Source organism: Lissotriton vulgaris, chromosome 5, assembly GCF_964263255.1.
Source record: "Lissotriton vulgaris chromosome 5, aLisVul1.2, whole genome shotgun sequence".
Classification (NCBI taxonomy): Eukaryota; Metazoa; Chordata; class Amphibia; order Caudata; family Salamandridae; genus Lissotriton; species Lissotriton vulgaris.
Window position 1 is genome coordinate 1,599,838,006 of NC_141693.1, and position 20,686 is coordinate 1,599,858,691.

General features: G+C 47.4%; 1 protein-coding gene across 1 annotated transcript in view; it reads right to left on the bottom strand.

The window, feature by feature from the left end:
• Positions 1-20,686, bottom strand: part of TINF2 (TERF1 interacting nuclear factor 2) — a 200,047-nt gene that overhangs the window by 156,054 nt on the left and 23,307 nt on the right. Inside the window, exon 3 of the mRNA XM_086923732.1 lies at positions 15,679-15,780. Coding sequence (XP_086779858.1) covers positions 15,679-15,780 — 102 coding nt within the window. The remainder of the gene's footprint in view (positions 1-15,678; positions 15,781-20,686) is intronic.

The following is a 20,686-nucleotide window of genomic DNA, read 5'->3' on the forward strand; positions in this document are numbered from 1 at the left end:
AGGGGATAAGCCTAGTTTCTGGCGGGAGTGCATTCCAGATCCTGGGTGCCATTCCTGAGAAGGAGCGTTTGTATGTTTTTTCCTTCCGGAATCTGCGAGGTTTCAGGAGGAGATTCTTTGTGCTTCTGTTGGATCTTGAGCCTCCTGATATAGTCAGTTTGTGAGTGAGGTAGTTGGGTGCCTTGTGGTGTACGGCCGAATGTGTCATACAGGCAATTTTCAGCTGTACTCTGGCTTCAAACGGCAGCCAGTTCAGGGCTTTTAGGTCAGGGGATATGTGTGAGTGTTTTCTTGAACCAGTGATGAGCCTTGCGGCCGCGTTCAAGGAGGCTCGTAGGGGCGCCGTTGTTGTTAGGGGGAGCCCGCTGAGAGCCACAATTCCGTAGTCTATGCGAGGAATGACTAGGGCTTGTACAACAGTTCGGAAGTCCTTGGGTGGTAGGAAGGGTTTGAGTTTTCTCAGCGTGTTGATTTGGAAGTTGGCACCCTTGGTTGCTTTGCTAATATGCTGCTGCATGTCGAGATTGGAGTCAAGTGTGATGCCAAGGGATTTCGCCGAGTCCACGATGGTGGGGTGGACATTTAGTGCGGTTAGATGATTGAGCCAGGTTTGGGTGATGGCCTTTTTCGCAGGAGGTGAGATCAGAAGGAACTCAGTTTTCAGAGCAATTATTTTAAGGTGATTGTCGGCCAGCCATGCTTGAGTGTTTCTTAGTGTGGCATTCAGAAGTTTGATGTCTTCAGGGGATTGAAGTTTGAGGTAGAGCTGAGTGTCATCTGCGTACATATGGAAGTGTACATTTGATGCTTGAAGCAAGGTGGTGAGTGGTTCCATGACGAGGTTGAACAGTGTGGGCGATAGGGAGGAGCCTTGTGGGACGCCTAGTGTTACGGGCACAGGCGAGGACAATGCATTGTTGATCTTGAACTTCTGAGACCGGTTGTGCAGAAAGGAAGTGAACCATTTGAGAACCGTCCCAGATATGCCCATTCTGTTGTTTAACAGCTCCAGTAGATTCTCGTGTTTGACCGTATCAAATGCAGAGGAGAGGTCAAGGAGGATGAGGAGGCAGGACTCGTTGTGATCAAGGATTTGGAGGGCGTCATCAATTATGTGTGTCATAGCCGTTTCCGTGCTATGTTTTGCTCTGAATCCTGATTGGTGAGGGTTGAGGAGGTCAAACTGCTCAATGTGTTTTATTTATTTATTATTTATTTATTAAGCAATTTGTATTGCGCAGACTAAACCCGAAGGTATCAAGGCGCCTATCAAAATCAATAAACAGAAAATATACAGAATATAGAATGCCACTAATGCAGAATGCCACTAGGGGTATGCAAGTATGAAAAGATGAGTTTTGAGCGCAGATCTAAAAGTTTGCAGAGAGGGGCTAGATTTTACTTCGAGAGGGAGGGCATTCCACCACTTGGGTGCCAAAAAGGAAAAGGCCTTACCTCCCCATCTTACTTTTCTGACACGAGGTACAGAGAGGAGGAGTTTGTGACCGGAACGAAGATTTCTACTAGGGTTGTGCCGAGAGAGAATGGATCCCATACTTGTAAGGTTGGGTTTAGCAAGAGCTTTATACACCAGGCACAAGGATTTGAAACGGATCCGGTATTCAACGGGGAGCCAGTGCAGTTGTTTTCGGGCTTCAGTGGCAGAGGCACGCTTAGGTAGGTCAAGAGCAAATCTCGCTGCCGCGTTCTGGACCACCTGCAAGCGCTGTAGATGACTCTTGTTCAACCCTGCATACAGCGCATTGCAGTAGTCCAGACGCGAGCCCAGAAAAGCGACAGCAAGTTGCTTTCTTGCCTGGGGTGACAGGAAATGCCTGATTTTCCTCAGTGTGTGGATAATCCCCCAGCAGGTCGAAACAGTCCTGTTGACCTGTTGGCACATACTGAGGTTGGGGTCGATCATAACTCCCAGGTTTTTAGCTGACAGGGTGGGCTCGGGACATGCACCCAGCGAATCCGGCCACCACTCCGCCGACCAGATCGATTCCTTTCCTCCAAAAACCATCACCTCCGTCTTCTCCCCATTCAGCTTTAGTGAATTGTGGATCATCCACTGGCCAACTGCCTCCATGCAGGATCTAAAATTTGCGGCAGTTGACGTAGCTGGCTGGGAGAGAGAGACTAGGATCTGGGTGTCGTCCGCATAGGACACTACCTCCATCCCAAAAGATCTGATAAGTCTGGCAAGGGGGGTTACGTAGATATTAAAAAGGGTAGGGCTAAGCGCTGACCCTTGGGGGACCCCACATTGCACAGACAGGGATGGAGATAGGAATGAGCCCAGCATTATCCTTTGTTCTCTGTGGTCGAGAAAAGAGGAAAGAAGTCCCAGAGCAGACCCGCAGACCCCAATTTCCCTTAGGCGAGATGTTAATACCGCAGGAGAAAGGGTGTCGAAGGCCGCAGTGAGGTCTAAAAGGATCAGGAGGGGTTGTACACATTTTTCTAGCAATTTGGCCAGAGTGGGGATATTGGTGATAGGTCGGTAATTGTTTAGGTCGGCCGGGTCGGCTGTGGGTTTCTTGAGTATAGGCGTGACCTGCCCTATTTTGAGGGAGTCTGGGATGACTCCTTGTTGCAAGGAACAGTTGATGATTTTAGTCCAGAGTGGGAGGAGCATGGGGGTGAGGGCTTTAACAGCGTTGGCAGGTAGGGGGTCTGTGAGGTGATTGGCGGGTTTCAGGTTGCCGAGCAGCTTGTGAATTGATTCTTCAGTGTAGGTGTCAAAGGACGTCCATGAAGCGTTGTTTTTAGGTTGAGTGTTAGTTATGCCTATGGAGCAGGAGTATCGACTTACGTCGTTGATGAGATCAATCCTTATGTTGTCGGTCTTTTGCTTGAAGAAAGCAGAGAAGTCTTCGCAACTTGGAATATCCTTTGCTGAGCGGTTAGGTTGTGGAGGCTGCGTCTTGGTTTGGGTTTTGACTAGCTCGAACAGTTTTCTTGGTCGGTTTTTTGCTTGGTCCAGCTGTTGGCTAAAGAAGCCTGATTTTGATCGTTTGATTTTTCTGAAGTAAGCGTTTCTCTTACTCTTAAGCGCTCTAAGGTGCCGTGCTGAGGGGTCAGATCTCCACGTGCGCTCTGCCATGCGCATAGCACGTCTGTCCTCATTGAGTCTACCATCATACCATGGGTTCGAGTTCTTGGTGGCGACTCTTCATTTGCAGGGGTGCGGCTTCATTGATTATTGTAGACATAGTTTAGTAGTGGTCGGTCAGTGAATGCACATCAGAGACGCCCGTCGGGGGAAGAAGGAGGTTGCCTGTGTGGGCAGGCAAGGAGTTTGGGTTAAGATTCTTCATGTCCCTCTTCCAGATCTTAGTTTTGGCAGGTTGAGCCGGGTTAAGTTTGACCTTTTCGTTGATGAAGAAGGTGATGATGTGGTGGTCTGACCAATCACAGGGTTCGATTGCCTCCAGCTGGGTAGAGTCTTCTTTGGCGATGATAAGGTCAAGGATAGAGCCTTTTACATGTGTTGGACGGTTGCAGATTTGGGTGAGGTCAAGCGCGTTGAGGAAAGTCTTAAGACTATTCACCACAGCGTCTTTCTGGTCGTTCCAGTGGAGGTTGAAGTCTCCCAAGTATATTTGATTGATCTGTCGACCGGCGTTGGTGGATATCGTGTCCATGATTTGTTGGGAGAAGGTGAGGTTGTCCCTGGGTGGGTGGTAGATAACATGAAGGGAACACACAGGTTTGCACTCGCTAGTAATATCGAGGCAGATGAGTTCGCAGGAGGAGAGGGAGGGGGAGGGACCTTCAGTGATGACGAGGTTGCTCCTGTAGATGCAAGCGATTCCCCCGCCCGTCTTGCCATCTCTGTCGAGTCTAATAATGTGATAGTTGGGGGGGACTAATATGTCCATTATAGGTGTGGAGGCTTCAGTTAACCACGTTTCAATCAGAATGGCTAGATCGAGGTCCATTGATGATACGAGATCCGCGATGCTGGCGGAGTGTCTCGGGGCCGATCTGCAGTTGAGCAGGATACACTTTAGTTTGGGGGTGAAGAGAGTGGGTGAGTGTTCTAGGACGAGGGGTACTTTTCTGAGATTACAGGTGACGGAACTTCTATTGCTCCGTGTGGGGGGCCTGAGGGGATTTGTGATAATCGTGGGTATGGGAAGGTGTGTAGTGGGTGGGAGTTTTGTGGGACCTGGGCCATATGAGCGGAGTAGAGTATGCAAGTCTCGGTCAGAGAGGGGGTGTAGGGTGCAACGGGGGCGGCCGGTGGCCTTGCGGTCGGGGATCGAGGGCGAGCGCGGGGAGTGATGAGTGAAGAGGTTTGAGGGGCGAGTGGTGTACTTATTGGGCGCAGATGTGAAGGGTAGGGGGTGTCTGGGGTATGTGAACAGAAGTTCTTTGATGGAGTGAAGATCTTCTTTGACTTGTAGGAGGGTGGATATGATCATGTCCAGAGTAGGATTGGGGATGGTATTGGGAGTGAGAGCAGTGGGTGCGTCATTGAGTGGGGCAAAAGGGTGGGCAGTGGGACGCGTGGGGCGGGATGTGCACGCGATGGTACATGGCTCTGCGGCCGTAGAAGGTGGGGTACAGGGCTATGTGGCCATAGTAGATGGATGAGAGAGTTTGTGAGCAAGGGGCGGGGATGGCGTGGATGAGGACAGGGGGAGGTTAGTAGCATAGGTGATGGCGCAGGAGGAAGGTGGCGCAGGTGAGTTGAGGGATGAGTGTAGGCTGGAGAAGGAAGGGGTGACATTAGGATGGTGGGGGCTAAGAGTGGGGGGGGCTAGAGGGTAGGGTGTTGGGTTGAGGGAGGTGGAGTGTTCCGTGAGTCTGGCTGGTGGGGTGGTGTAGTGGGGAGTGAGAGTGGGGGGGGGGGGGGGGGAGAGGGAGAGAGTTGGTCGTGTAGGGGGGCGTGAGAGATATGCTCAGTGCGGTGTGGGTGTGTTCTGTGAGACTCGTGTGAGGTGGGGGATGGGGGGTAAGGAGGGTGGGGGTATATGGTATTTGTGATGGGGGTGATATTCGGCCGTGCATGAGGGGTGTGGGGAAGTGAGATCGGATGGGTGATCGATTACAGTGGGATCTGAGACATTCGCAGGAGTCGTAAGGTGGGGGGTGAGGAGGGTGGGGGTATGGGGAATGTGCGAGGGGGGGGTGAACTTGGCCAGTGCTTGGGGGATTTTGGGAAGTATGATCGGGTGTGTAACTGAGTACCGCGCTGGACAGAGGGGAGAGGTGTGAGATGTTCCTCTGCTGTGAGTATTGACGCTTGGAGTTGGGGGGTGTTGAGTAACCCGTGGTGTTAGGCGTGGCGGACTGCCTGTTGGAGATATGATTTAGGAAGGTGGGGAACAGATTGTCGAGTAGATCAAGGTATCTATCAGTGGATTGGAATAAGATAATCCCATTGTTATAGATGGAGATGGTCGCTCTGCCCGGGAACAGTTGGGATGGTGTAATAGAGAGTGTTAGGCCATGCGCGGTTTTTCTAGAGGTGGAGATGGTGAGGGAGGCGCGGAGCACTTTCCTCCACTGTGCTCTGCGTGGGGTGTAGAAGATGATATCAGTGCTCGTGGCCCCATTAGTTAGCGAGAAGTAGGTGTCCACAAACGGGGTTTCGGGGTGGGTCTTCAGGAAGTTGTGTTTGAAGCGTTTGGCGTTTTTTTTGGTGAGCTCGGATGGATAGTTAATCTTGTATGTGTGCTCTTTGTGCACCGTGCTGCTGGCGTGTGGAGCACTAGTAGTGAACATTTGAATCCTGAGAAAGCGGGAAAAGGCTTCGTACCCAGAGGCCTTAGGAGGGCATATGGAGAGTGTTGAACTGAATAGGAGCGCTGGGGAAGTGCCCTCCCCCTCCAGCTGCTTACTATGAGGAGCTGGAAGCACGAAAGTGAGTCGCTTCTATGTTTATGCCCATATCGTGAAACACTGGGGGCTGTATAGTGAATCTGACTCCCACTAGGAGTGCCACTTTGGGAAAGGAGCAGACAGGCCTTCGGTTTGGGGGTGAAGCTTCGGTTTGGGGGTGAAGGACAGGGAGTAGCCAGAAGCCAGAACGAGTGAGGGAGCCCTAAAGGTGGCGCAACCCTCTCCTAGGAGATATTGGTCTACCCAAAGCTGCCCCCATGCTGCCTCCTTGATCCCCAGAGATATTCAGTCACCGCAAAGCGGAGACCTAGTTGGCGGAGGGTGGCTCCTGTAGGCAGCGGAGGTTTGGACCCAAAGCCAGCAGCAGTGAACCTCGACAGAAGTGGGCAAGATAGTGCGACCCAGGGCTTGTGCACACAGCTTCTGAGAGACTAGGGGCCACTGTACTGAGGCGTCCTAGCATTCTCGAGCCCAGTCCGACACCGACTGCAAGGAGAGCGATAAACTGCTGGTGAATTAACACAACATATACTTGGAACTGTGCACTGTGGGCGACGTGGGGAAACCTGACACCAGACAACCCAAATTAAATTTTGAAACGGAGAGGAGAGTGAACAGGCCCACGCAAGATGATCGTAACTCAAAGTGCGGAAAATACCAGTGACGGGGCTACCTCGCAGGCAGCGGATATGCACAGTATTTTGCAAGAGGTGCAGCATGGATTTGCGACAGTGGTAGACAAAGTGGATCGCATGTCGTCTGGGATGGATGCTATAGTTCACAAACTTTAAGGCCATGAAGAACGCATCAAAGAGACAGAAAGGCACATATCCGATAATGACGACACCTCTGCCAGCCACACAGCACAACTCACAAGAATGGATAAGCTCTTAATTGAAGCCAAAAATGAGGACTTGGAGGCCCGCAGTAGACGCAATAACATCCGCGTGATTGGAATTCCAGAATCGACCAACACTGGCAGGGCGGAAGAGTATATCGAAAAAATGCTACTGGCGGCCATTGGCAAGGAGTCATTCTCCACGCAGTTCATAGTTGAACGGGCTCACAGAACCCCTAGACCAAGGCAGACACCTGGTAACCCCCCACGGCCCATCATTGCGAGATTGCTGAATTATAGAGACCGCGAAGTGGCTCTTCGTGCAGCAAGAAATAAGCAGACGCTGACATATGATGGAAACACGTTCTCGATATACACGGACTTTACGCCCATAGTACAGGAGGAGAGGCGCAAGTTTATAGACTTCAAGAAGAAACTGCGTGCGGCACGAATTGACTATGCGCTGCTGTACCCAGCAAGACTCAGGGTTACATATCCGGGAAAACAGCGTTTCTTTACTAATCCGCAGCAAGCAGAGGACTTTCTCCGGTCAGTGAAGCGTATGAATCGGAGCGGAGGAGGTCAGGGGTCTTCGCAGCAATCCAACTCCACAAGAGCTGAAGATAATTCGCAATGAGACTCTTCTAAAGACATTATTCTACACTATAAGGTGACAATATTTAGATTGATGTGTAATAACAAACTCTGTGGCTGAAAAGAGGTGAGACATTACCAGTTGACTCATTTGATCTAGTAGTAACGCATTACAGGCTCCACACCCCCCCCAATAGAGCCTGGGCACAACAACAAACTAGGGCTTCTTGAGGGGTGAGGAGTATATGCGTTGCCGACTAGAAATGTCCCCCAATGGGTATTCCCCTATGGATGAACACGGCACATTATGTGCAGGGGGTATGAAAAAGTTCTTGACTGTTGGGGGTTGGGGAGGCGGGGAGGGTTATGGATTCTAGCAAGTTTGGGTTGCTCCAGTGGGTGGGGGCCGGGGTAGAAGTTGGGCTGTTTGTTATGTGAGAATATTTGCGCAAGAGCTTTACCCCTCGGGTGCAGATTGACGGCGGGAGGGGACGTTGAGCAACATCAAAAGTGTGCCACATCAAATGTATATGGTCATATACCAGATTGGGGAAGTATTGCCTGGACAACAATCAGGATGAAGGTAGTGATTGGAAAGCATGGCTGATGCAAACGTTGATACACTAAACATTATAACCTGGAATGTAAGGGGACTGGGCGATCCCAGAAAGAAGAGGCATATATTGTCATACTTAGACACGCATAACGCTATGCTGCAGGAGACTCATTTTGCTCGTCAAAAGCTAACACCTTCGCCAGTAAATGGGCAGAACATAGAATCTTCTCCTCTTATTCCACATATGCACGGAGTACAGCGATATTGATAAGGAAACTGTTGCCGTTTCGGCTGGAGGAAGCCTCCTGGGACTCAGAGGGCAGGTATTGTCTCGTGTGGGGCCGGCTGGGATCTAAATCCGTCACGCTGGCATGCTGTTAAGGGCCGAACACAGATGAGAAGGGGTTTTTTTATACACTGTGGACTAAGGTCTTCGAGGTGGACTCTACCCATTTCATTTGGGGAGGCGACTTTAATGTTACATATTATCCCAGTATGGACAGGTCACACCCCGCGCCACACCATTACACTAAGACACAGACGGTGATGAGAGACATCATCTCTGCTTACCAGTTGACTGATGCCTGGTGGCATACACACCCAAATGCACAAGAAGGTACAAAATTTACATCGCAGGCGCAGTCATGGGCTTGACTAGACTACTACTTAGTATCCAGAGGGATGGCCCAACGATAGCTGAAGTGAAGCACTTAGCTAGTGCTGGTGCTCTCTTCCGCAGACTTTAACACACCACACAGCCTCGGCGACTCCATGCCCCTATCTTATTTGACACAGTGTTCCAGGAGGAGCTGCGGGAGGAGATAAGTGACTATTTTAAGCGGAATAAAGACTCTGTGAATAGTGTTGAGATTATTTGGTAAGCATTTAAGATAACAATACGGGATATTGTATAACTAAGGGGTCCGGAGTTCTAAGGGATATACAGAACACCCTGCGGACATTAGAAACAGACCTTAAAAATACTGGAATCGGAACTTGCAAGGGACCCGAAGGGCTTGACACAAGCTACATTTAGAGATAAGCTCACAGAGTACATGGAGGAAGCACAAAGGGTAGCGAGGTTTCGGGGTTAATATTGGGTGGCCAGGCAATATGGTGGAGATAGGCCTGGGAAGGCATTGGCGCAAAAGGTGAAACAACCCCGCTGCAACAACTATGTAAAGGAAGTGGAGGATCTGGAAGGGGTGGCATGCCGTGATACAGCTAACATACTTAAAGCCTTTTTGAGTCATTACAAAAAGCTTTATTCCACAACTAGAACGAGTGGCCTCGATCTAGATGGCTTTCTGGGGGATGTGTCGCTGGGCTGGCTTAGCGATGTGCAGAGGACCTTTTTATGTGCGCCATTTGAACTGGACGGGGTGCGGGAGGCAATGGGGCTGGAAAGGCCAGAGGGACGGATGGCATCCCTGCAGAATTCTACAAAAAGTAAGTAGACTTGATGGCCCCCTATACTTAGGGAAGTGTATGAGGATGCGCTGGAGGTGGGACACCTGCCTGCCACTATGAAGGAAGCATAATACTATCGCTGGAAGGCATTAGAGCAATGCGACTCTTATAGACTGCTATCACTCCTGAATTGCGATGCTAAAATTCTGTCCAAATTGCTTGCGACGCGCCAGGGATTGCTAATGGAGAACTTGATTCTACCCAATCAATCAGGCTTTGTCCCTCGCAGGGCTACCTCCCACAATTTGAGGACGTTATTTGCTGTCTTAAATAAGGTTTTGCCTGGCCTCCCGCTAGCGGCAATTTTTTTAGACTCTACCAAAGCGTTCGACTCCATAGAATGGGACCATATTTTTGGGGTAATGTTACGCATGGGTTTCCCCCCACTGTTCTTGTCATGGATTAAGCGGATATATTGCTTGCCAGTGGCCAGGGTCCGTGTAAATGGTCGTACATCACAGTCTTTTAGCATTACAAGGGGAACCCGGCAGGGGTGTCCTCTCTCCCCATTACTTTTTGCCATTGCGGTGGAGCCGCTGGATGGGAAACTGCGTCAGCACCCCAATGATAAGGCGTTACGCTGTAACCTGCGCCAAATACTTGTATCCTTATATGCAGATGATATAACTCTTTACATTCGGGGCCCACAGCAAAACCTAAATCCGATACTTGGAGAATTCATAGTGTTTGGGCAGCTTTCAGGGAATCCAGATAAATTGGGGGAAATCTAGCATTTTCCCGCTGACAGCAGCCACGACGCGCTTCTCGCTAGATTATCCCCTGGAGTGTTGTGAGGAGGAACTGAAGTATTTGGGGATAAGAGTCACCAGAGATAAGGAGGAACTTATGAGGATGAATTATGGGACAGCCATAACTCAAATAGCAGACTGTCACACGTTGGGTGGTGCTACCCCTCTCCATGGCGGGCCGAGCGTCCTTGATAAAAATGGTGGTACTCCCCCAGCTGTTGTATCTTTTTTTAAACATCCCGTATTATCCAGGAACACAATTTTATAACTCACTTAAGTCGGAGCTGATACGCCTTGTCTGGGGGGGGGGGGGGGGGGGGGGGTAAGCAACCTAGATTACAGTGGGAGGTAATGACACGACCCTACTTTCGGGGGGGGGGGAGGGGATTTGGAATACTGAACTTCGAGCTCTATTATACGTGTGCGCAAGCCCGCTACTCTTGGTTCTGGGTGAAACAGCCGAGATATAGACCTCAAGTCGTAGCGGAACATTGGCTTGTGCATCCCACGCCAATAGGAGCACTATATACACCAGTAAAAAACAGAGACAGAACGCCCAACGCCTTCACATGCACGATAGCAGCATGGCAACACATAAGACACATGCTGGATGCTCCCATGTTATATTCGCCCTTGATGCCTCCTACTTACCACCTTGACATGCCGTTATTACAGGAGGGTTTTTTTCGAAACTTTCAACAGCGGACCCACATTTGTACCTGGGGTGACCTGCATCATGAAGGCCAATTCCGCAATATCGCCCACATGTTCCAAAATGCTCAGAAGACACCACTAGATGTCTTTGTGTAGATTAGACTGCGGCAAGGGATACGATCACTTACTCCTGATTTCCCGGCAGAACAACAAGCGCTTGCCCCAATACAACTCATACTAGGGAGAGATACGGCTAAAAGGCTGGTTTCACTGATATATAAAACGGTGCATACACAGAAGTCATTACCACGCACATTGTCGCGCACAAAATGGGACGAGGAACTTGGACAAGCCCTGACAGACGAGCAATGGGAGGGGTGTTGTCTGCAAACCGAACGAGTATCGGCCAGAAGCAGATTCCGGATAATACATTATAAATTCTTACACAGGATATATTATACCCCGGCCGAGATATACAAATTCAAGTTGAGAGAGGAGGATAGGTGTGATAGATGTCATGCAGCGGGGCTGATTTCCTACACCTAGCATGGGGTTGCCCTGAGGTGAAAGAATACTGGGATCAAGTGTTTCAGGCTTTGCGATTAATGATATATACACGTGTAGAGGCTACGCCATTGATAGCCCTACTGGGCTGAACACCGTAAATTTGCAGCACAGGTGCTCCTAATGGCCAAAAGGAGGGTGGCTTGCCGATGGGGAAGGGGCGGGCACCCAAGTTCAAGGAGTGGATTGCTGACCTGATAATGTGCCAGGAGCGACTTACGACCTATGCAGAATTGCTACCCATAGCCTCCAGGCCCAGGGATATATGGGCCCCATTGCAGTGCTACTTGATTGCCCATCCGAGAGACGAGAACTAATGGGATACAGGGTATTATGGTATGGAGTGAAATAAGAGTGCGATCTTAGCATTAAGATGGGATGAAGGGGGAAGATCATGATAATAAGTATGCCTAACGCTGCCGACTGTAGTAGAGGACAAAATGCGTCAGACATTTACGTATATAGATGTTCAGTTACACTTAGATGAATGAGAAGTAATATGGAAAAATGGTAAGGAGATGCAGTAACAGGATGTCCAGGTACCCTAATATAAGTGCAGTAATCACTACAATGTTATACCACCAATGTGATTTGCTAGAGAAGTCAAGAAATGTATGTACTGTTGAAATGAACCTGATTTGCATTTCACATGGATGTAAGATGCTAATATTGAACCGGTTAACCTGAAAAACAATAAACAGAAGTTTAAAAAAAAAATGGATGCATATAACTGAAATGTCAGGTACATTGAGGATTCCCACTGCCTTGTGTTTGTGTCTGTCTGAGGTGTTTAAAAGGTGTGCCTCAAAAAAAGAACAGGGAAGGAGGGGGATTTTCTTGACTGATGGGACCAACCAGAGAGCAAACCTCAATAAATTGTAAAACCACATCGTTCAAAACAGCAGATAAAGGTTAACGGGGTGCGGAGGAAAGTATAACCTCAACCTTCCAACTGCCCCATTTGTCTGAAAGTTTCTTCCTGTTCATTCAACCCATTCTCAACAGTGTTAAAAACACTTGTCCATCTACACTCTGAGATTTAAAGACATGACAAGTGACCCGCCCCTTGAGTGTGGTCGTATCTTTTCTATTACCCACCACTTAAGGCTGTCAGGTTGATGCCCCATTTCATTAAAGTGCTCAACCAATGGGGCCCCCTGTACTCTACACCTCGCTGCTCATACGTTGGAGCACCCTAGCCTTCACCTTCTGCCTGGTCTGACCAACGTACAGTTTTTCGCAGGGGCATTGGATTGCGTATATGACATTCATACTATTGCAGTTTGTATGTAGTGGGAGATTGTAAGTCCTATTTTGGTGGGTGAGTGAGGTACCGTCGACTGTTTGGGATCAAGCCTTGTAGCGGCCACATTTGTAATGGCCAGTCAAGGGGGTTAAGTTGACTACTAATGTCTAGTGGTTTGGGTGGTTCTAAGTATTACTTGACCACAAAGTCTGATGTTCTTTCCCTTGAATGCAAAGATTCGGTTCATCCATAGTACCTAATTTGCTTAAAACCAAGTTCCAATACTTTTTCACTTTCTTCTTGATTTCGCTGCTCCTAGGGTTAAAGGTGGTGACACACACGAGGTTTTCTTGTGCTGTAGCCCTCAGTTTCACCTGTAGTAAGGAGTCACGGGGGCAATACCAGGCCCGCCTTCTCCCGTTGGAGTAATCCCAATTGCAAGCCCCTTTCTTTGAGGCAGTTGGTTAGGATCTCAGTCTCCTTAAAGAAGTCAGCCCTCCTGGTGCAGTAAAGGCGGGAGTTGGGCTGCAGGAGTACTGGTAGCAACCAGAGTAGAGGTAGTGCCATGTGTGCTGGAGAGGCATGGACGGCGAGGGCAAAACGCAAACACTGTAAAGCAGACACCGCGTCCGGAAAAAAAGGGAGGAGAACAACGGCCTCCGCAGATTTAACACGCCACCGGCTTTGTGTGGCCTCGGGGTGGGAGGGGGGCAAAGAGCATAATTAAAAAGTAATAGCCATTAAAGTGAAAGCTTGGGGCCGCTTTATAAAAAAATACTTTAGGGTAAATACGAGCCGCATACAAAGAAAAGCACGCGGTTGCCATGAATTAGAAAGCACAGGTTAAAAAAAAAACCTGTTGACACTAACAGAAACGAGCGGGAAGCAGCTATAGCCTATGGAGCTTCGGAATACTTTGTAGTACTCCTCGCTGTAGCAGTCTCTACAACTTCTGAACACGCAGTTGTGACATGCCCTTCCCAGGTCACAAGAGTGCAGCTGCTGGTACCACTCATGCATATGGCTATTGTGAATCCTGGTCCACTGCAATGAAAGCACCGCAGCCAGCCGTGAAGCAAGCATATTTGAAAAAGGAAGTGCAGCTTCTATTTCGGGCGCACATTGGCATAAAGCAAGTGATTAAAAAGTATAAAGCAGTGCAGCCGGCACTGAAGTAGCACAGCACATGCAGTAGTGCTGCACTGTGCTTAAGTAAACAGAGACGTGGTTGGCTAAAGAACAAGCCACCGCCATTGTCCCGGCTGCTTTGCCAGCGGCTGCCACGATTAAACAAGCACAGACATGAAAGCGGGTGCCGTGCTAGGCGCAGTACTGTTACAATATCCCTAACACAAAATAAAGGAAGTAGCCCCAAACCAAACCCCTAAACATCTAGTAGCGAAAGATAACTGTAGTCGGTAAGTGCATATTTTTAGAAAACGGAAGCGATGTATAGGTAACACCAACCAATAACGAGCTAGAAAACAAAAGCAGGAAGTAGGCAGGACTAATCTCGGTATACTTTTTACTCCAGGCCTTACAGACAACGCACGCGCGCTGCCTAGGCTCGACCTAAAAACGGTGTGTTCGTTTCATGGCACATGTCTGTACATGGGAGATGTATGTAGTCAGTGAAAATGGGGATATGTTAACAATGACACTTCTTTTTACTGGTGGCGACTCATAGGCCTGTTCTGTAAGAAGGGTTTGACAGGAGTAGCAAAGTTGAGAAAACAACATATCATCATCATCATACACAGATTATATCCCATTGGATCAGTGATACGAGGTCCAATTAAGGATATACAAGGTTTATTATGAATGAACTTAAGTAAATTCTGTCCAGTACCATACTGAGATGACTGAAGTAAAAAAATCACGTGCGCTGCTGGTTAACTGCCATGTTTAAATATCCTGGGGAGAATGTATTATGCTGTAACATACTTAAATCTCTAATAGTGTTATGAGGATTGTTTTCCCCATGAGGTGCTTTCCACTGTCATTCACAAGTAGAATGAAACTGTTGAAAAGGATCACGTTGCCAAGGCTTCCCTAATATTTCAACAATACACTTGTGATCTTACAACATAAGATTTCCAAGGATCTACACTCCCTTTTAACTGACTTAATATGGCTTACAATAGGAAGACAGTAGCACAGACTGCACCAGTTGCAGATCTCAAGCCAAACGGGAGAACCGGTTTTCAAATTTTTACTTGACCATTCAGCTGAAATGAATGATTGAGTGGTTGTTATGAGAGACGTATGAAGAAACACCCTTTAACTAGAACACTGGAGATCTCGAAAGCGGAGGTCTTACTAGCAGATCACAATACACACACTACATTTATCAAGCTGATACATACGGCACTGTTGAAAAAGGTGTCCCAAACAAAGAAAAATATGTACAAAAGGAACCTTCCCAGATTCCAGAGCCTCACGCGAACAGGCTACTCAAAGGTTCAACACTTTGACCTTATGTTAGTACATTGCACTGATTGTCGTTCCTCTCCAGGTGTGCTCTAGACCAATTTCCATGTATAATGAAATAGAAGTCACTAGGGGTCCAAAACCATCCTATTTGTTAAAATGTGAAACAAGAGTAAGAAGAACAGTTTTATTTGAAATCGAAGCCCTTGTCTGCAGCATTCTGCTCAGCCAAGAAACAATCTAAATGTCTGTTGAACTCGTGCCTCACCAAGCGTCACACAATGAACAGTGACACTCCAACATTTCACAGCATGAGTGGACAGTGGTAACCATAACATACTACCATCCCAAACCCAGTGACTGTCAGGATAGCTGTAATGATGGAGGTGTTCAACAGAGCTGTGAAGGCAGCCTGTCTATTTCGAATCTCGCCAACCCTCATGATTCTCTTTTGAAGCTCAAAAAAGAAACTTGTTAAGGTCTTGCTAAAAAAGGTCCTTTGGTGCTATTTCCACCCCCCCCCCCCCCCACCATCCAAGCTGCATATATTCAACAGCATTTGCTAGGAAACAACCAGTCTCATCCTGCTTGTTTACAGTGTTAATTGAGTGCAAGTATTATGTCATTTTCCAAATCAGCACTCTAGTTCTTTAGTTGCACATGTATAACATAACACATTTGTGAAGCACGGAAACATATATACAAACAATGAGGAACTCACCGCATGAGGATGCACCGCAGGGTCAGAATTTGGGAAGAATTTGTTCGCTAAGATAAAAATGCTTCTTCTTGAGTGGTTCTGACGGATCATGTCCACCACAATCTACAGCAGGAAGATACGATACATTATTGTTGAAACTTTCTGCAAGTCTAATACTTTCAACTTCATCCTCATTTTATAAATGTTGAAAAGATGTAAAATTGTGCCATGAGCCCTGAATCAATTATTCAGGTGTATGTGAACATACATATTAAAGCTAAACTTGACCAACGGTGTTGAACCAAGTCAACAGAAGATTAAAATTAATAATTCTGAGTGTTAATGTAATACTGACTTTATTAATTTTAGAACTAGATTACTGAACAGTAATTTAATAGTTAAAGAAGTACATTTTGGCTAACTTCCTATATAAAATATACCTGATGACTGCCAAAATACAAAGGTGGTCATTCAAGATCAGTGGAATTAAAGAACTGCTGTAAATCGGCATTCTACTGCCCTTCAAACCTGTGGTACCCCAGTTCCATTTCAAGGCGGAGAAAACTGACGATTTTCACTGTGAGATAAAGCTGGATCCCCTGGCACAAACCTTTGACCTGGCGGCCCACCCACGCACTACTTAGAGAGGACTACCACCACAAAATGTTCCTCACCGGGGCAGTGATGTGAGACACAGAGGATTCAGATATGGAAACCCATTACGTAAACTCCCTGTGTATGAGAGCAATATACTTAGCTGAGGAGGCACAACACCATGGTGCCCACTCAGCAAAGTTAATAGCTTTTATAGCAACAGGCTGTAATGGTGGCCTCAATGAAGGCTTTAAGGATACTTGGAAGGTAAGAGGGGATCTTCAACAAAGGACTGGGATGGACAACAATAGTTGAACACAGAGCGCCATTGTTCGCCAAGTACATGCTGTTGTATGTTCAGTAACCGTGTCTCTCTGTTCCACGACTAATATACCCTCTGCCCTTGTTTGGTAAAGCTTCAGAACTTCAGACCCACCTACATCCTTTTGATAGGTCTGCACCCAAAGACCACGCACGCTGCAAATCTCCAATGGGTTACTGAGAATTTCAAATACTTGGGTATAAAGCACAAAGGATCTGCAATTAAGTAGGGAACTGAACTACTATTCCGTATACAGAAACACGAGGCTACCTAAAGAAAGCCCTGAATATATTGAGGGCAGGGGGACTGTTTACAATCATTTCCGTGCCCCAGCTACTATATGTTTAAATATACTGCAAAATACCCCAACAAAAGGACTTTCAGATTCTTCTTGTGACTCGATCCCCCCTATAGTACGGTGGTGTCCTAGGATCTCCTATCCTAAATGTACACAACCATTTTTGACAGCGGGCAGGAGATCTCTGATAAGCAACTATACTATTGGGTGACATAGCTATAACGAAGTGATGATTGAATATTCCGTGGCGGATGATCCTGGGTTTAGATTAGCAAGTCCTCTACGTGCTATATGAACCTCCATATTTATTTATTTATTTACAGACTTGTAACGCGCTAGGAACTCGACTCCCTAAGGAGTATCTCCGCGCCTTTGGCAACATCTGTGAACAAAAGCCCTGTATAATGTATATCAATTGCCCTACCAGAGTTAGTAATTGAACAAGAAAGTTTTTAGTTTTTTCGTAAAAGGAAAATGTTCCTTACAAACTCTGATGTCATAGGGGAGATCATTCCAGAGCTTTGGCCCAGCTACTGACAAAGCCCTTCCCCCTTGTCTAGATTTCCAAAACCTGGGGACACACAGCAATTGTTGCTCTCCAGATCTCAGGGACCTTAAGGGGGTATAGGGAATGAACTTTTTGGTCAGATAGTCAGGACCTTTGCCAATGAGGCATTTGTGGATGGTGCAGCATGTTTTAAACAACACCCTCTGTTTTACAGTGAGCCAGTGGAGTTTGTTTAATAGTGGCATTGAGGGAGTACGGGCTGGGGCATTGAAAACCAGCCGTGCAGCTGTATTTTGCACGACTTGTAGTCTTGCCATGACCCCCTCATTGGCGGCCAGCAACAAACCATTGCAATAATCCAGTCTGCTCAGCACTAGCGACTGAATAAGTGTTTTCCTTGTTGTATCGGGTAACAGGAGAAATACCCGTCGGAGAAGGCCAATAACATGGAAGCAGGAGCTTACAACTTGATTAGCATGATGTTTAAGGGCAAGCTCCTGATCCAACTTAACTCCTAGGTCTTTCACTACTACTCTAGGTACAGGGACTGGGCCTAGATCTTGAGGCCACCAGTCAGGAGTCCATAATCGTTTGGCTTCCCCAAAGAGCATAACCTCAGTCTTAGAGACGTTACACTGAAGGAAATTTGCTGCCATCCAATGTGCCACCTCTTTCATTCCCCGTGCAAAGGAGTTGCGCACCTCCGGAGTCATGATTTTAAACGGGAAGAGGAGTGGAGTATCGTCTGCATACGATACAGGGATAAACCCATGAGATCTCATGATGTTAGCTAGGGGTGCCACATAGATGTTAAAAAGCGTTGGGCTCAAGCAGGAGCCCTGTGGCACCCCCTTTGAGATCTCAACCTCCTCTGACTGGTAAGGACCCAGTATGACTTTCTGAGTGCAGTTCTGAGGTGTAGGGTGATGTGAATGTGTTGAGGTAGGTTTAGTGCGAGTCTTGATGCTGTATCTGTAGTGGTAAACGTTTTCCTGGTATTCTCATGTACCCTTTGGTAGCTTTCCACTCCAGTTTTGTTAGTGTTTAATTTAAGGCAGTTGCATTTCATCCACGAGCTTACTGCAGTTAAGCATGTGGCGAAGTTGTTACTTTTAATAGGGGGCTGGTCACAGGGAGAGTATCATCGTAGGAGAGTATGTTGATGTTGTACGATCAGATGAGGTCCGCTATGTAAATATTGAATGTTGGCTGAGGGATGGATCTTGAGGTATTCCAGATAGAAGGTTCTTGTCTTTCGATGTGTAAGACGGCAGGTTGACTCTGTGTTCTTCCTGTGAGACAGGAACAAATCCTGTTGAGGGTGCGTCATTCTATGCCGGTCTCATGTAGTCTTCTGACCAGAGTGGAGTGGGAGACCATGCTGAGGCCGGAGAAGAGGTAAAGTAGTATAAGGGATGCGGTCTTTCAATGTTCTAGGATCATCCTTATGTCGTCGGTTGCTGTAAGGAGGGCAGTCTCTGTGCTGTGGTTTGGCCGGACACCGGATCGTGTTAGGTCTACGAGCTGGTTTGCGTTGAGACAGAGTTTTTTTGTTGCGTGGGGTCTGTCAAAGGTTTCTATAGCAGTGCATTGGCCATCACACGTTTCCATGTAGCCAGGAATCTCTCAAAAGTGATGGAGGTTTTCATGATATGGGTGAGGACTTTGCTGATAGGGACAGCTCCCGTGTTGTAGATGAGGTTGGGGGGGGGGGGGGGGGGGGGAGTCTGTAGGTGCCCCTAAGTAAACTATTCTCATAATGCTGGCTGTTTTTTATGTGGTGTGTATTTCCCAGGCAGGTAGGGGGTTTTCAATGGCTTTTCAGTGTAGGCCAGAGAAGAGGGTGCAAGGGTTCAATCGAAGTGGTCCACACAGGAACACGGTGACCAGGGAGTACGCTGCTTCTCTGCATTCACGCACACAAGACACTTCGACAGAAATTTTGGTTTTCCTTATCGAACTCTCACTTGACTCCGGATGGATACACCTCTTTTACCCATTTAGAGTGTCGTCGTCATTTCCCAGAACACTTACATCGAAAGGTTATGGGCCCTGCTGGGTCGGAAGTATAACCAGCAGAGCGACCTCCTGGTTCTTACACAGCCATGGATAGCCCTGAGGATTCGCATAGGCGATTAAACACGTGTCGGCTGGCTGTCATACACAATAAAGGATTGCATCTGACCACTCTACCATTGGAGAACTCTACAATTTTCTGTTGCTTTGTTTTTGTACATGGTCTTATGATTGTGACACTACTTTTGATTAATTCTATGTGAGTGCATAGGGTACTCTTGTTATTTCCTTGGTTGGTAGTTCTTTCTACTAACTGCGGAGTGGTTCCAAAGGTTTCTCACTCACCCAGTTGCACCACCTTCATACAATACACTTTACATTGATGCGTTCACAGTTGGGAGTGCGCATTTAGCGATTCTGACTTCTAAAACCTTTCAGGTTTTGCAGGTTTTCAATGGCTGTTTCAGGTTATGCCAGAGAAGAGGGTGCAAGGGTTTAATTGAGGGTTGCAATTGTATATGGCTTAGATATTGTCGCTGAAGACTTCTGAGAAGTTTGACATCATTCTTGCGAGGGAATGAAGTATTTGGTGGTGGCGACTGATGAAGTAAAGTCTTTGGTAATTGTAATGGTTTATTTCTGCTGGTGTCTAGGGCCAACTTATTTTTTGATTTGTTGGTGGTAGCATCTTAGGGCTGTCTTATTTTTTGTTTTCTAGGTGGTTTGTTCCATATTTTCTTTCCAGTTGTTTGCAATGCTGCTTGGAGTTCCTCAGTGTACCAGCTGACCTGTATCTACATTATTCTCTATGCATTGTGTTCACGAGGTGCCAACGAGTAAGTGCATTTTGTGATCCATTCAATCAGGTTTTTGATGTCACTGTTTAGGTCTTTGGTAGAGGTGGGTTGATACAGGTGCAGATTGTCTACCCAGTTAAGAGTCCTGGGTGCTGCTCCTCCTTTCTATGGCATTTTGGTGGTCGTGTATCTCATTAGGTGAGACATGCTGATAAGGAATGTATTTATGGGGGACTGGCCATTCTCGTCAAAAACCACTACCAATGCAGGATCAGCCCGTCCTCGATATCTAACTGTGAAAGCATGCACTTCTCCCTAGACTTCAATCCTACTACAACCTTTTCAGGAATTCTGATTTACCGCCCTCCACATCAAATAGGAGATTTCCTGGACTCGCTCCATTCAAAGATCGCTGAATCAGTGATCACCTGTCCCCATTTTTCATTATTGGGAGAGGTTAATATCCATCTGGATGACCCCAGTAATACGATCGC